Source organism: Argiope bruennichi, chromosome 1 (assembly GCF_947563725.1).
Source record: "Argiope bruennichi chromosome 1, qqArgBrue1.1, whole genome shotgun sequence".
NCBI lineage: Eukaryota > Metazoa > Arthropoda > Arachnida > Araneae > Araneidae > Argiope > Argiope bruennichi.
In genome coordinates, this window is record NC_079151.1 from 54,106,179 (window position 1) to 54,121,037 (window position 14,859).

Sequence of the window (14,859 nt, forward strand, 5' to 3'; positions counted from 1 at the left end):
TTATTAGTTTTTATCTTGCCTTTGGGTGAATCCAAATTAATAATCTAAGAGAAAAAAAAATTAATATATGCCAACTATTTTGCTTAAAATTTTTACCTTCATATCAAATTTTTAAAAATAAAGACCTGAAATTTGTCTAAATCAATAGCTATATCAAATTTTTGTATTTATTTAAAAGAAACGAATATGTATCTTATATTGTTATGTCTCAATAGTATAGACAAAGTAAATGTTGTCCAGGGCCTTTTTTTTCTCCATTGTTTGTCATATTTTGCATTAAGAAGTGACTAAAGTATACTAAGCTTTTCTGTGAATAACCCCTCCTCCATCATTATGCCATTGTTTAAAAATATTTTGCATTGGTCTTTAATTTTTTAAATGGAGTATAACTTGTGATTACTTCAGATTGTCAATGAATATTATTTTATTTAATTTTAATATAGCTTTTATTATTTTATTTAATAAATTATAATACAAAACAGAATAATGTGATATAATTGCTTCACCTAACTAAAAGCAAATACAAATGAGGTTGGATTATTACCATATTTGATTCTTACAGAGATCATTAATATAATTTCAAATAAAATGAATTCTGTTAATTGAAATAAATTTTAATTTTCAGACTCGTGACAACAATTTAAAATTAAATATGGAAAGTAATTTTGTGTATGAAATCTTGCTATTAGTTAGTTATTCCAGTAACTAGTAAATTTTCTGTCTCTTTCGTTTGGTTATAAAATTTTAACTTTGGAACTAAAAGATGTGGAATTTGTTCAAAGCCCATTCCACTGTTGTGGTGTGAAAGTTTGGAGAAGTATATGCTGCTGTCATCTGACCACAGTCCAAAAAATGAAATTCTTCACAAATTGTTGTGTGTAGCTCCAAAACAGAACAGCAATCTAATTAAACTTGCTTTAAAAAATAAACTGGTTTTTGAATTAATACACCTATTATATGCATATTAATGAAAACTGCTAAATGCGTCAATTCAGGTAGGGAAAAAAAGTATTTTTTAGAAAAATTGTTGAATTGTTCATAATAATAACCGTAATATGCCTTTTTTTATAATAAATTTCTAATTAAACATCATAGCTTGTTGAAACTCTTAATTAACTAGTTTAAATTTTATTGCTATTTATTTTACATTTATTAATATTAAGGTGTAGTATGTTTTCAAATGAAAAGCCTTAGGATTTTACAGACATAATTTGAACAATGTAGTTGCAAAAAAGTATTTGTGTTTAAACCTTTCCATAAGAAATTATAAGATTTGTATAATTATTATTAGTTAGTGTGTATTAGATATTCTACAATTATATAGTAATCACATCTCCATGTTTTAACATTTCTATTTTCGATAATTTTTAGAAATATTCTCCTGCTCCAATTAGTCCATTAAATAGAGGATTTCTTGCATTAATATAATGAAAATAATAGGATTTGTAATATGTTTGAATATTTCATTATTTTGCAAGAAAAAAGTTTATCAATAATGCAATGCATATTTGTCTTTTTATTTATTTACGTCTTTTGCTTTCATGTATTTTTGCAAGTTATTTGAACCTATATGAAAATATAGGTAAAAAAAAATTGCTCATGAAAAGTAAATTTTTCAAGTCTTTTTCAATAATTTCATTTATGGGTTTTTGTACTATAGGAAAATATGAACTTGGTTCAGTTTTACAGAGACGTCGGTATTTCATTCATACCTTTCAAGAGCTTCTCTTTTGACTTCATGTGAGTACCTTTTGTTCGCTTCCATTTCATTCTTCTGTTTTGAAACCATACCTTAACCTAGAAATTAAAAAGAATTAAAGATAGAATTTATGCTTATTGAGAATTGTTATAAGAATCCACCTTTTGCAAAATTTGTCAATCTATAGAGATGTTCTGGCACAGTTCAAAAAGAAAAATGTTAGAAATATATATTTTCAGATATTGACATTCATTTGACATCATTTTTAATTTAAACTTCATATACTAAGTTGAAATTTTTACTGTTTTATATTTATGTAAACAATTAGTCACACTTAAAATTTATATTCATATCCGCACTAAAAATGTGTCTGATTCAAAAATAGTCTTTTTGAGTGTGCTTTTGAAAATATATTAATTTGCTTTGTCATTTGCTATCTGCATATATATATATATATAGAGAGAGAGAGAGAGATAGATTCTTTAAAAGAAGCTTGGAATATTGGGATGCTGTAGTAATACTTTTTCCAAAATTTAGTCATAAACTTTTAAAATTCCCCTTTTCACTTTTGTGTTTTTAAGGCCAGACATAGTTAAAAAAGAAGTACTGAAATAATCGATATTTTGATGAAGGGACATATTTCTAGTGACGTGGCAAAGAGGGCCGCCGATTACAAAACTTTATTTTCCTTTATTGCCAAATACATAAGTTTGTAAAAATACAAGTTATATGATATTAAAATGAGTTATAAGATATTATAACTCATGAGTTAACTCATAATCTTATAACTTATAAGATAATAAAATAATATTAACAGTTTGTCAAGTAGGATTTCTCAGATTGTTCTATTTTCATTACGTCGATTTATTAGAATATTTATAAATACCAGACTATGCTTCAATAATAATGTGTACAAATCTGGTTGCTGAGCAATCTGTAGTTCGTAATAGATAAATAAAAATAATTACTTTTTCATGAAGCTAGTAAAGTAAAAAATAACCTAAAATGAATCATTAGCATCTTAAAAAAGTTTTGAAATGTTAAATCATTTTACCAGTTAATGAAAAGAGGTATCTCATTATGCATATTGTCTAGAACTGCAAAATACCCAAATCCGCCGCTGCCTAATTATTTTTAAAGCATTTTTTTAAATTTAAATTTATCGATGATATCGAAAATCATAGCTCAAAAATTGGAAAAAAGTTAAAAGGATGGAGTTTGATTTTTTTTTTTAAATCCAAATTGTAAATCCCTATCTAATTTTGCAATTTCTCAATGGAAAGTCCGTCAGTTGAAGTGCATATGAACATAACTCAAAAAAGCAAGAGATTAGACACATGAATTTTATTATATGATTTTTGTACCAAAATTATTGATAAATTTTTAAATAAATCAGTTAAAATCTATTTTAGAGTACCTCATAATATGTCGAACGACGCCAAACCGCATATATTGTATCAAAAAGTAAGATGGCTGCTAAGGGAAACAATGATGCAATCACTGAAAGACTGCTGGCGGAAATATTCTGCTTGATTATTTGGTTTGTTATATTTCCGACACATTCAAGATGCACATTAAATTAGACTTCAACTATTCTACTTTTCCCAAAAAGCAACGAAATTAAATATGAAACTCGCCATATTGTATAAGTTTACAAGAAAATAAAATTCAGATTTTTTAATTGCCTATTTTTTCCGAATGAATATCAAAATTATGGTGTGAATTTTGTTGGTACAAATTTTGTTTAGATAATGAAATTTACTTATAAGTTATTCTGCAACCCAAAGTTAGAATGAATTTGATGTCTAATCCTTATCGAGTATTAAATTTTTATCCATGGCATTGCTGATGAAGCACTGTTGTCACTTAAAAAGCGACTTAGATGTTAAGGGTTAATATATGATATTTTGGGTTCAATAATTTATGATTTCTATGCAACAAAATAAAATTATTACATCAAAGCAATGGAAAATTAATTATTTAATGAGCCATTTTAAGCAAATTACAATCTAAATTGAAAATGAACTAGTCCATAATATTTTTGTCCCTTTATTACCGTCTTTTCCTTTCATTGTATTATTTTATTCCCGGAAAAAATGTTTATGACAGAGAAGGCAAATGATTTCGCGGTCATCACATTTGTCAACAATTGCAAGGGTAGAGGTATGAACTTGTGTCAGTGTACTTTAGAAGATTTGTATCAAAAAAAAATAATTATAACAGAATTTATTTCCGCATTCCTTTTTCCTTAAATGCGCATGTCAACAAAGATTAAAATTTAATTTTGCGCAGTTAGGATAGTCTTTATAAAAGAAAAAAAAAAAAATTACGAAACTTTCTAACCAGCAGTTTTCTGATCTTCAGAACGTATATATATATAATATGTGCACATAAATTGCTGGGTAATGAGTCATAATTTTCTGACTTTAAAATATATTTTGAAATTTTGTTTTGAAAAAAAACATATGCTTCCTTCGAATTAAATTTTTTTTTTAAAAAAAGCTTAATTTTGAAAAAATAATTTCAATTACTTTCATTTATCTATGTTAAAAAAGAGAGAAAGAGAGGGATTTAAGTTAATTTTGAAGAAAAAAAATTAAAAGAGATTTGAACCTTTTGTCCCAAATATCGTAGCATTATAATATTTTTGATCTAATTTCTATAACTTAAAGAAAAAAAAATCTTTCAATAAAATAATTGTATAGCAGCAATAACATGAATACAAAAAACACATTACAATTCAATGAATCTAAACCAGCTAATTAAAGAAATGAAATTATTGTTGCAAAATATATTTAAGAGCTTAACCGAGAGAAAAAAGTATATCGAAATAAAATTAATATCAATTAAAAAATTTTTTTTGGTTTTAAAGTAGTGTAAAAATGATTTTTTTACACAATAATAAGCTTCGAAATTCTAGATAATAATTTCTGATAAGCTCTGAAAATTTTACCAAAAAAAGTAGAGCACATAAGATGTAGCTACTAATATTGATCTTATGCTGAATGGCAGGGCAAAGAGGGTATTTTTCAATTATTTTTGCATAATGCATGTACGCATAACGGTATATACTAATAGTCATATGCAATCCTACAAACAGCATCTTAAAAGTGTCTAAATGGCCATTTTATATACAAATGTAAGAACGATTTAGAAAGCAAAAATAATTGAATACCATGTAAGTGTTCACAGATTTATTTTTTCTCTTAAATTACGCTCAGTTTTTACAGTCAGCATCTTGAGATTTTACTTATTTTGTCATTAATGTTTATATAACTTAGCAACTGCAGGCCAGGCTTTTCTAAAAATTTAGAACATGTTATTTTTTTACCTGTCGCTCCGTCAAATCCAAAGCAACGGCAATCTCGTATCTCCTCAATCTTGTGAGGTAATTGTGTTGGGCGAATTCTTCTTCCAGTTCTTGCACTTGATGCTTGCTAAATGCAGTTCGCTCCTTTCGAGGTTTGCATAATTCTTCATCGCCTTCAATGTCTGACAAAAACAAAATATTCAAAATAACGCTACATTCATTTTTTTAGACAATCCACATTTATTAAATTCGTTACAATAATTATATTTTTATTATCTATAGATTTAAAATAATAGTTAAAAGATTCCATCAGCCCTTACCATTGGTTCAGTTTTGACAATTTTTATTATATATGAAAGTTTCCCCCCCCCCCAGATATGTTCTCAATAATCGCCGCTCCAGAGAAAAAAGAGAAAAGTAGGGGTTTCGAGAAAATTCTCAAAACCATTATTTCGCCGTGCATTCTCTAGTGGAAAAAAGAAAACATTACCCCGAGTTTTCCCATTTTTATTTTATATGAAAACTCATAACCCTTAGATATGTCATCAATTGGTGCTTATAACCCACTTTCATTTTTGAAAGATACGCTAAAGAAAACCTTCATATAGTCACATTTTCAACAGTTGAACTAACTGGATGGCTTTAGAATCAGAGATTTCCAAGGTCAGCTGAGATGTCAACCTGGTCATCTGACAATACGAGGGATACCTCTAAATAGCATATAAATCGGAATGTTAATATAACTAAACTATCAAATTCGAAAACAACGAATTCCGACTGAAGGATCAATGAAATATAAAAGACCGATGGCAACGAAAGCTGAAATGAAATTAAACTTGTCATTACTTAATCTTCATATATCCTTAATTTATTCTTTATAACTCCAAATGCTTAATGGATTAATAAACTGAAGGCAAGCTACATCTTAATCTAATCAATTCAAGATGTTTCAATAAAATAATAAATATGAACTATATATTTTATATAGGAGAAAGTATGAAACGAAAAATTATTTGACATATGTTATAAAATTCTTTTCTTTCTCCCATTGATGTCTAGGAGCGAGCGAACGATCATACTTACATCCATTCTAGAACTATTCCCAGAAAAAATTATGATCGGTCATATTTCAGCACTTTGTATGAAACGGGAAAATTAAATGTTAAAAAATTGACAACTTGTAATCTTTTTTTTTTAAAGAAAATCATTATAATTGTAAAGGAGCGCCTCTGGTCCCTCGCCTCGAAACTTCGAAACAAATTTGCGCGACAAGGTTATCGAAAATTGTGAAGTTTTTTTTTTATTTTTAAAATGATATTTATAAGATGGGATATTATCAATAAAGTGCGACAGCGTATGATGAAAGGGAAAGAAAGTCGTTCAAACCATCCTGGAGAACAGATCATTGAACTTAGAGCTATCAAATTTGGCAAGTTGTTACTTCACGGGTAGCAAAAGCTCACTAAGAAAGAATTTTTTATTAAACTTTTTACTAAGCTTTTTATTAAAAATTTATAATGGTTTCAACGTTTTTATGCATATGCGTGATATTGTACATAAACAGTTAACACCACATTAAATTAAAAAAAAAAAAAAAAAAAAAAAAAAAAACTTCATAGTGATACCAAGTTAATTTTTGAAGATTTTTTTCTCCTGTGGTTAACCGATTGATAAAAATAACCGGATTAAGTAAAATCATATATATTTTTATCACGTCAATGGAAAAAAAAAAGAAAAGAAAACTCAGGGCTATCTACAATTTTTTTCAAAAATTTTAATTAAAAATATTTATTAATTGTTGTTTATCAAAAATTATCCCTTAACGGTTCGCTTATACATTGCTCATGTTTTTTTTTTTTAATTTGTTGAGCACTGCTACAAGCCGGATTTTAAAATGTAACTTGATTCATTTCGACGTCCGTTGGTGGATTTTTTTCAATATATTTGCTCCCATCGGAATCATTAACGTTATTATTTGTCTACAATAAAAACTAAGATTTTTTTTTCCAAAATTTTACAAAGAAGAGATGATAAATTTTTTTAGCTGCACTGTAATAGCGCGCTGACTCATTTTAAACAAATTTTTATACCTGTTTAGAATTTCAGTGTTCACTTTAAAACACAAATTTTTTTTTTTCATCCATTTTGATTTCGTAATTCAATCGCAGGCGATATTGGTTTATGGCTGTTCAACAAATTTCAAGACAGTCCTATCAGCTTAATTGAGCGTTTGAACTAATCTAGACCATTCCAGTTCAGACAAAAGAATGCGAACCCTATCCTACTGGAAAGATGACTTCATGATGCCTCCTTTTAAATGGAATCGGTCAATTCTGTGCTTCAAACTGATAACATTAAGCAACATAATGATCACACTAAATGAATATTTTTGCATACATTTGAATGCATCTGTTCGAGTCCAGAGAATTTTGATAATATAAAGTAAATTATAACATTAACTGCAATCAATGTATTTGAATGAAGTATGCATGTTGTGATGGTTTAAATATAATTTAATATGTGCGGACATTATCTCTTCGACATTATTGAGTAAATTTTAAAAATATAAAAAAACTAGAATTAAGCATAAAACATTATTTTAAAATGTTTCTGACGTGAGGTTGAATCTCCTTTAATTTTTGTCATTATTATTTAACTATGTAACAAGCAGAATCGCAGAAACGCGAGAATTTTTTGTCTTCAAAATTCTGTTTCAATAGATTAAGAATACTTAACTTATGCCTTGATGTTATCATAAAACATTTATTTGACAGAACAGAGATTTCAATTTTTTTTATACCTGGAATTCATTTTTCCACGTCAATTTTAATCACAGCCTGTTTGCAGAATGTCTTCTCCCATCCAATAAATTTTAGAATTTCAAATAATTAATCCTGCATCAAATCTTAACTCTGTTTGCTTATTTTTAAAGATTAATTATTCCTTGGTATTAAAATAATAGACTTGTCTTATTTTTAAGAATTAGGTTTATTGTCTTTTTCGTTCATTTCTTGGCGCTTCTACAGAATAATTAATAAAAATGAATTATTTTAATAAAACAACAAATCTTGGGCAAAATTTTTAATGTTTAAAACAATAATGTGCATTTTTTAATACTATCTTTATGTATACAGTAGACTCCCGATTATCCGCTGGCGGGTTATCCGCGGTGCGGATTATCCGCGCCTGCCACACTAAGGTTTTTTTTTTTGACTGATTTTTTCAAAAAGGTGCAGTTTTACAGTTATGCTTTTGTAATTGCATAATACATTACAGTATTAAAACAGTACATATGTATTAATTTTTCTGTGTATCATTGACGCCTCTCGTAAATACAAAGCACTTTTCTGTTTTCATTAACAAAATGCATTTTCGGTTCGTTTTGAGTGATATACTAAAATATTAAGCGTTAGTTAAACATTTCTTGCAGTTTATTTTACGTTTTATTGTACATAAAACGATTTTTCAAAGTTGGAATGACTGTTTTCTTTTTTGCTATACCCATTTTTAGCTTTTTTTCGGATTATCCGCGATTTTTGTTATCCGCGGCGGCCGCGCCACCCAATTCCGCGGATAATCGGGAGTGTACTGTAGATACTTTTTAAAATGTCACAGAAAGGAAAATAAATTATAGTGAGTTTCAACGAATTTATAATTTAAACCAGTGGGAATGGTCTTTCCAAAACTTTCTCGCATACTTTCTAATAAACTTCTCATGCCAGAAAACGCCTTATATGGTATTGGCGCACAATAGTTATAAAATAGCTTTGTACGTGAATTTAGCAGTTTTATTGAATCTATAGCGTGATCCTTGGCGAGTTATTTGGCGATTAATCTCTTACATGCGTTAATAGTATCCGAAAATCAAATTTGTGCTTTAGACATATCTTCCTCAACTGATTGGAAAAAAAATGTGACACAAAATTGCATTTCTGGTCACAAAATCCCGTACGAAATTCGATATATTTAAGTCATTGCATTTTTTAAATTGTCGCTTTTATTTGTTTCTGAAAATATAGACCGACAGGCAGTCATCCCGTAGTTGGATTTTGCTTAAAATTCGGCAAGTGTCTACATTATAATGTTAAATTTCTGTACCGAATTTTATTTATCTCTCTTCTTTTTGTAATTATCGTGTTAACTTATATTCGAACAGCCAGACAGACTTCCTCTGAATATATTTTACTCAAAATTTGATAGAAATCTTTCATCTTTGTCACAGACAGACAGACAGACATTTTCCAAAAATGTATTTTTCGAGCTCAGGAAGATCTAAAATATGGAGATTCGTCAAAATTTCGATTTCGAATTTTTTTGACAATTACTATATTTTCTTCATACTAAGTGTACAAGAAAGTGCAACATCTAGTAGTAATATTTATGAAAATATGATTTTAATTTTGCTTAAACATACTTTAATTCAATAAAAATTAACAAATGAATTGCCATCATGTCAAGATCGTTATGAAAAGAATATAATATTTAATTAATATATGACTTTACCTTGAAGAAGCTGATGTTCCGAATGGAGGTTACTCGTATCTTCACTAGTAGCGAAAAATTGCGAGGTCATATCAAAATCTTCATGCATATTGTGAATCCCAGAATTCATACTTTCTGAACAATGTGTATTCATTAAAATATCTGCATAATCAGAGTTATGGCAACCATCTTGAGCACAAATGCTGGTATCACTTATACGCTGCTGTACTTCATGATCTGAATAGGCTCCATTTTTAGGAACAATTTTTGGTGAAATTTTGCTGAATGATTTCGGTCTCTGCGTTTGCGACAACGATTTTATATGGTTTTCTAGAATTGGCGAGCAATCTTGGGATGAAAAGTGCTTTTCAAAGTTTTTTTGAGTCCAGAATGGTGTTGATCCTAGATTGATACTAGGCAGAAGACCTGATAAAGAAGATTTGAAACTGCTCTCATTTGCAAATTTATTTTGGTCCACACTGCATGAGTTATTTTCTGTTTGAATGTTTGCTAACGATGATGAAGCACTCTTTTCATTTGAATATTTTTCCATATAGTCTGGACAGAAATAACAGAAACCTTTCGAATTACAGTGTTCATTTTTTATTTCATTTTCAGCTAATCTTAATTTGTGTTCGTCTGTAATGGATATGGGCAAGTCGATTGAGCAACAGTCTTCTAAAAATGACTCTGAAGAATTTTCCAAGGCGATGTCGTTGTAAAGCCAGTCGTCTGATGCTGCCGATGACTCGTCTAAATTTGTGAAATCCAAATAATCTGATAAATTATTGGAGTCGATGCATTTCGCCAATAAGTTTACAGGTTTTTGGAGAAAAGGCTGGTGTGCAGTTGCATTGAATATATTCGTGAGAGGAATATATGAGCTGTTAGGTTGGGGCCAATCCTGTGAGCTATCGAAATATCTCACTTTTTCTAAGTTCTGTCGCTGCATGACTGATGAATAATGTTATCACACCCTAAAAGAAGATAAATAACAATTTTATTACAGAAAAATAAAGGAAAATGATTATTTTTTAGCAGAAAATTGCAATGAAATAAAAGTTAAACATAAACTTATAACTGGAAGTTTTTGTGTGCGTGTATGTTTATGTTCTATGGAGTAAATCATAAATTTAGACCTATTAAATTCTGCGCAAATATACTTTAGAAAGCGCGAATGTTCAATTCGAAGTGATTTTTTTTTTAATTTTTATAATATTTTTATATTAGTAAGCGCAATTTTGACTTTTTTTCGCCAGAACTCCAGAATATACAGTAAAACAAATTCGATTTTCATTTTAAAAATTATCTTTTTGATAATACCAATTTAATTGCTAAACAAAATTTTCCAGAATTTCGATATTTTTTTAATTATTTCTAAGTTAATTTTAACTGTTTACTAAATAACATGATTTTGAAAAATTGCAATGAAATTCAAATCATTTTTATTATTGTTTCGTCAAATTTTTAATTCACTTGTTTTTTCTTCTATTGTTGAAAGCTAAGGGGAAAAAAGATTCTGCCAATTAATTAAGATGTTAATAGGATGAATCGGAAAATGAAATTATATTAGCATGCAAATATAACGGGCAATATGAAATATATTACCCAGTCACATAAGTTTTTAATGTCACTACGATGTTCTAGGATTCTATTTCTTTAGGTAAACTCCTCTTTAGAGAAGAAAATCATAAACATCAATTTATAGATAAGAGATTTAATTTAAAACACAATCAACCAACTGGTCGCCAAACACGGCTATTATAAAATATTAGAAAGTATTCACTGCGTAAGAGTTCCTATAGTGAGTGCTGAAATGCTATTTAATTGGGCAGAAAACCAAAAAGTATTTATATATTTTTTAACTATAAGATTTTGAAAAGGGTTTAAAAAAATGTTATCTGTCAGACATTTTTTTTAAAAAAATTGTGTATTTATTAGCCATCTAACAATTTTTTTTCAATACAAATTTTCATTTATGGAGAATTTCGAAATTAAGAACCGCTAACCGTTGGATTAAAAATGTTATTAATCTAATTACTTAATAAGTAAATTTGTAAAAAAAACAAACAAATACTGGGATATATTAAGATTACAATGTTTACATCAAATTGTTAAAATCATTAGTAAATAATATGAAGTTAATTACATATTTATAATTCATTGTAACATTAATTATTTATTAAATCAATTATATTATATTTGACAGGTCCTGTAAAAAGAATAATTTTAATGTCATAGTTTGAAAGCTATTATTTCATTATACCTTATTTAAAAGATTAAATTATTTTTATTTTTAAGGAAATCATTAAATTATAATATTCAAATAATTAGGGTTATTTTTCCAAGAATTTTATTATTTAGACATTTTTTTCTAAAGATATACATATGGGGAAAAAACATATACTTTCTCAGAATGAAACAAATGAGGATAAATCATTGGCATTTCGATTAAGTAAAAATGCGTTGAAATGTGAAATTAAATTGACCTCCTATGAAAAGAGGAACAGCATAAGGAACACTGCCCAGGGCCGACAATGGATATCTTAGTTTTGTCCTTAATTTTGTCATTAATATACTTAATAATTTATTAGATTTTTAAATAAATATTCAAGCAAAAAATAAATTATACTGTAGGGTTATGTTGAAAAATAAATAAATCATTCATATTCGTTAAGTAGATATTAAAAATTAGAAGCCGATGATGACATCTGACAATCTAATAGACCTGTAAAACTAAATTACAAACATGATGTTAAGTTACACAAATCCGTCAGCATGACAAACGTCAGGTGAAAAAAGATTTATGATTACATTAATTACGAGTTAGTGAAAAATATTCAAGAAAAGCAATAATTTTATTAACTGATAATTAAGAACGAAGTGTCAGTGATGCAATAAAAGTCGTAAAGCAATCACTTTCCTAATTCAAGATCAAGATAAAATGATGCAATAAATGACCATAAAATAAACATCATAAATTGAAATATATTATAAGAAAGAACTGTAGTTTATGCATTTCAGTGAATACTTTTTATCATGCTCTTTAATTTTATCAATTACTCTTTTCGGATTGGATCGGATCGTTCCACGTTCGAAACTAGATTCCCTTTGGCGTAGTGAGAGTAAGTTGCACTCGGGAGGCATTTACACCTCTTTGCCCTGTTTGCTACACCATTGCGGATTCCACCGAACATCTGAGGTATGCGGACATTGTAACTTCTATTTTAACCACTCGCAGCGAATTTGTTACATGCCGCCCTTTCAGTGAAAGCTCGTAGAGTATAATCCTCAAAATAAAAGATAATTTTATTTGCTATGTAAAATACAGTATTGCAAAGTAGTTTTTCTTGCCTTTTTATTAGTAAGCACACTGACACTATCATTAAAATATTTATAAATGTTTAAAAAAATCATTCAAAACTGAGTAATTGTTTTTTTTATAAAATATTTTTGCTCCTTACAAAATCCTCACAGAACTTTATTTTCCAAGAAGTGTATTTATTTCGACTTTCAAGTAAAATTAAATTTATTGATTTAATTTTTTATTTCATACACTTCTGCCCTTCATTTAAATGTTAAGTAAAAAAAATGTGTACTTTAATATTGACAATGAATTCAAATCTAAGATTTTTCAACGCATTAAAATCATTGCATGATTCGAATATTTTATTTAATTCTTCAATTTATAAACATCAGTCACTAAAAAAAAAAAAAAAAAAAACGTGAATGCGTACTAAGTTTACAAATATGGAAATAAAAATGATTTTATCAAAACAAAATATTTATATATTTTTTTTTTACTTTTGAGAAACAATTCATACCGTCATATCAAAGTATGACATAAAAAAAACTTTACATTTAAAATGTAGAACATTGTGAGAACTTTGTATTCAGTTTATTAATTGAAATTTTGTAGGCCAACAGCAAATAGATTTAAAATTTTTTTTCGCAACGAGTCGTTTTATATAAAATGTTTGAATAACATTTTTTTTTTTTTTACCATAGGAAGAAAAGATATAATATCATAAATATTGAAGTTCAAACTAATATGTATATATATAGAAATTAATGAACCTACTCCAAATGAAACATTTCCTAGTCAAAGGAAAGTATAATTACATGTTTATTACTAAATGATATTTTCTTAATCGAAACTATTATTAATATTTTCAAATGTCATTCTCCTCCCCCCCCCCTTTTTTTATTTTGCTGAAACATAAAATCACTTCATATTGGATTAAATTTTTCATGCGCCCGAAGAAAGTGGAATTGCAGTTTTTAATAAAATATCAGTAACAAAAAAAAAAAAAAAACTTTTTGCACACTGACAATAAAATCATTTAAAAATCTTCAAATTCGGTAAAAATAAGAATTTTCTTATTCAGAATTTAAGAGCAAAAATATAGGTTTCAAAATCCATAATTTTAGTTGCTAATATAGAAGAAGCTTTAAAAAATGCGTTAATAGTAAAACTTTTTTTTAAAATTTCAATCTGTAATATAATCTTCATTTTCAGTTTATTTATTAATAAATTTTGTTAAGATAAGAAGTGTTACTCACCCCTAGTTTGACCCACCTTTATTCGAATCTGTCTTCCACAAATCTACAGATGCACATCAACAGAGAGCAGCATGCGGTCTACTGAGATCTAGAGTATTTGAAAGATTTGAGATATCAGCACGAAGAAGGGGTGGAAAAAAAAAAAAAAAGAGCAGAGAGACAACGATCTCCCCCACCCTCACCACCGGAACACGTGACCAACAGGGATCCAGAAGCAAGCAGGGTTGCAGAATCACAAATCACTTGTTGCTCCCAACTGTCAAGCTCAGGGTCTAAGAAGGGTCAGGAGGGAATTCCCTCAAGTTTTTTTATCTTTGCAACACGTGAAGCCGAACGAGATCATTTGTAAACATTGAAAGAAAAAAAAAAAAAACATCTACTATATTTAAAAGGTCATTATTTCTTATTAACAGCATGATTAATTACTTTTAAGTAAGTAAAATTAGAAGTTTCCGATAATTACGTAGTGAATATTCTATGCAAACGATATGTAAATTAGAGAGAAAAAATAAATTGACAGTAAACGAAAAGTAAATTAAAAGATATTCTTAATAAAAAATAATAATAGAATGTTTCTAGTGAAAAAGCAATTCGAATTTTCACTGCCTAAAAAAAATGGCGATTAATAATATTTGAAAAATAAATCATACAATAACTTCGATTACATCCGCAAACGATATATTAATTTTTTTACTTTTAAACTGTTGCCAAAAATCATTTTATTACCGAAATTATAAACAAATCCAGAAAATCAAATTTTCTGAAAAGAACCATTTTATTAAAATGAAAAACAGAAGATGCAAAG

General features: G+C 27.9%; 1 protein-coding gene across 1 annotated transcript; it reads right to left on the reverse strand.

Annotated features, from left to right (window-relative positions):
* Positions 1-1,648: 1,648 nt before the first annotated feature.
* On the reverse strand, positions 1,649-14,140 carry LOC129962311 (homeobox protein engrailed-like SMOX-2). Its single transcript, XM_056076083.1, has 4 exons — positions 14,055-14,140; positions 9,513-10,468; positions 5,031-5,191; positions 1,649-1,797 (listed from the first exon to the last, which is right to left on the reverse strand). Exons 2-4 carry the CDS (start codon positions 10,441-10,443, stop codon positions 1,684-1,686), a joined length of 1,206 nt encoding a protein of 401 aa, XP_055932058.1. The 5' UTR covers positions 10,444-10,468; positions 14,055-14,140; the 3' UTR covers positions 1,649-1,683.
* Positions 14,141-14,859: the final 719 nt, after the last annotated feature.

What these genes read in the sequence shown, in the direction of transcription:
- LOC129962311 (XM_056076083.1), bottom strand. Translation starts at nt 10,443, where the DNA reads ATGCAGCGACAGAACTTAGAAAAAGTGAGATATTTCGATAGCTCACAG. An exon ending in GGAACATCAGCTTCTTCAAG is followed by an intron (nt 5,192 to 9,512) that starts GTAAAGTCATAT and finishes TGTTTTTGTCAG; the next exon opens with ACATTGAAGGCGATGAAGAA. An exon ending in TGGATTTGACGGAGCGACAG is followed by an intron (nt 1,798 to 5,030) that starts GTAAAAAAATAA and finishes TTTAATTTCTAG; the next exon opens with GTTAAGGTATGGTTTCAAAA.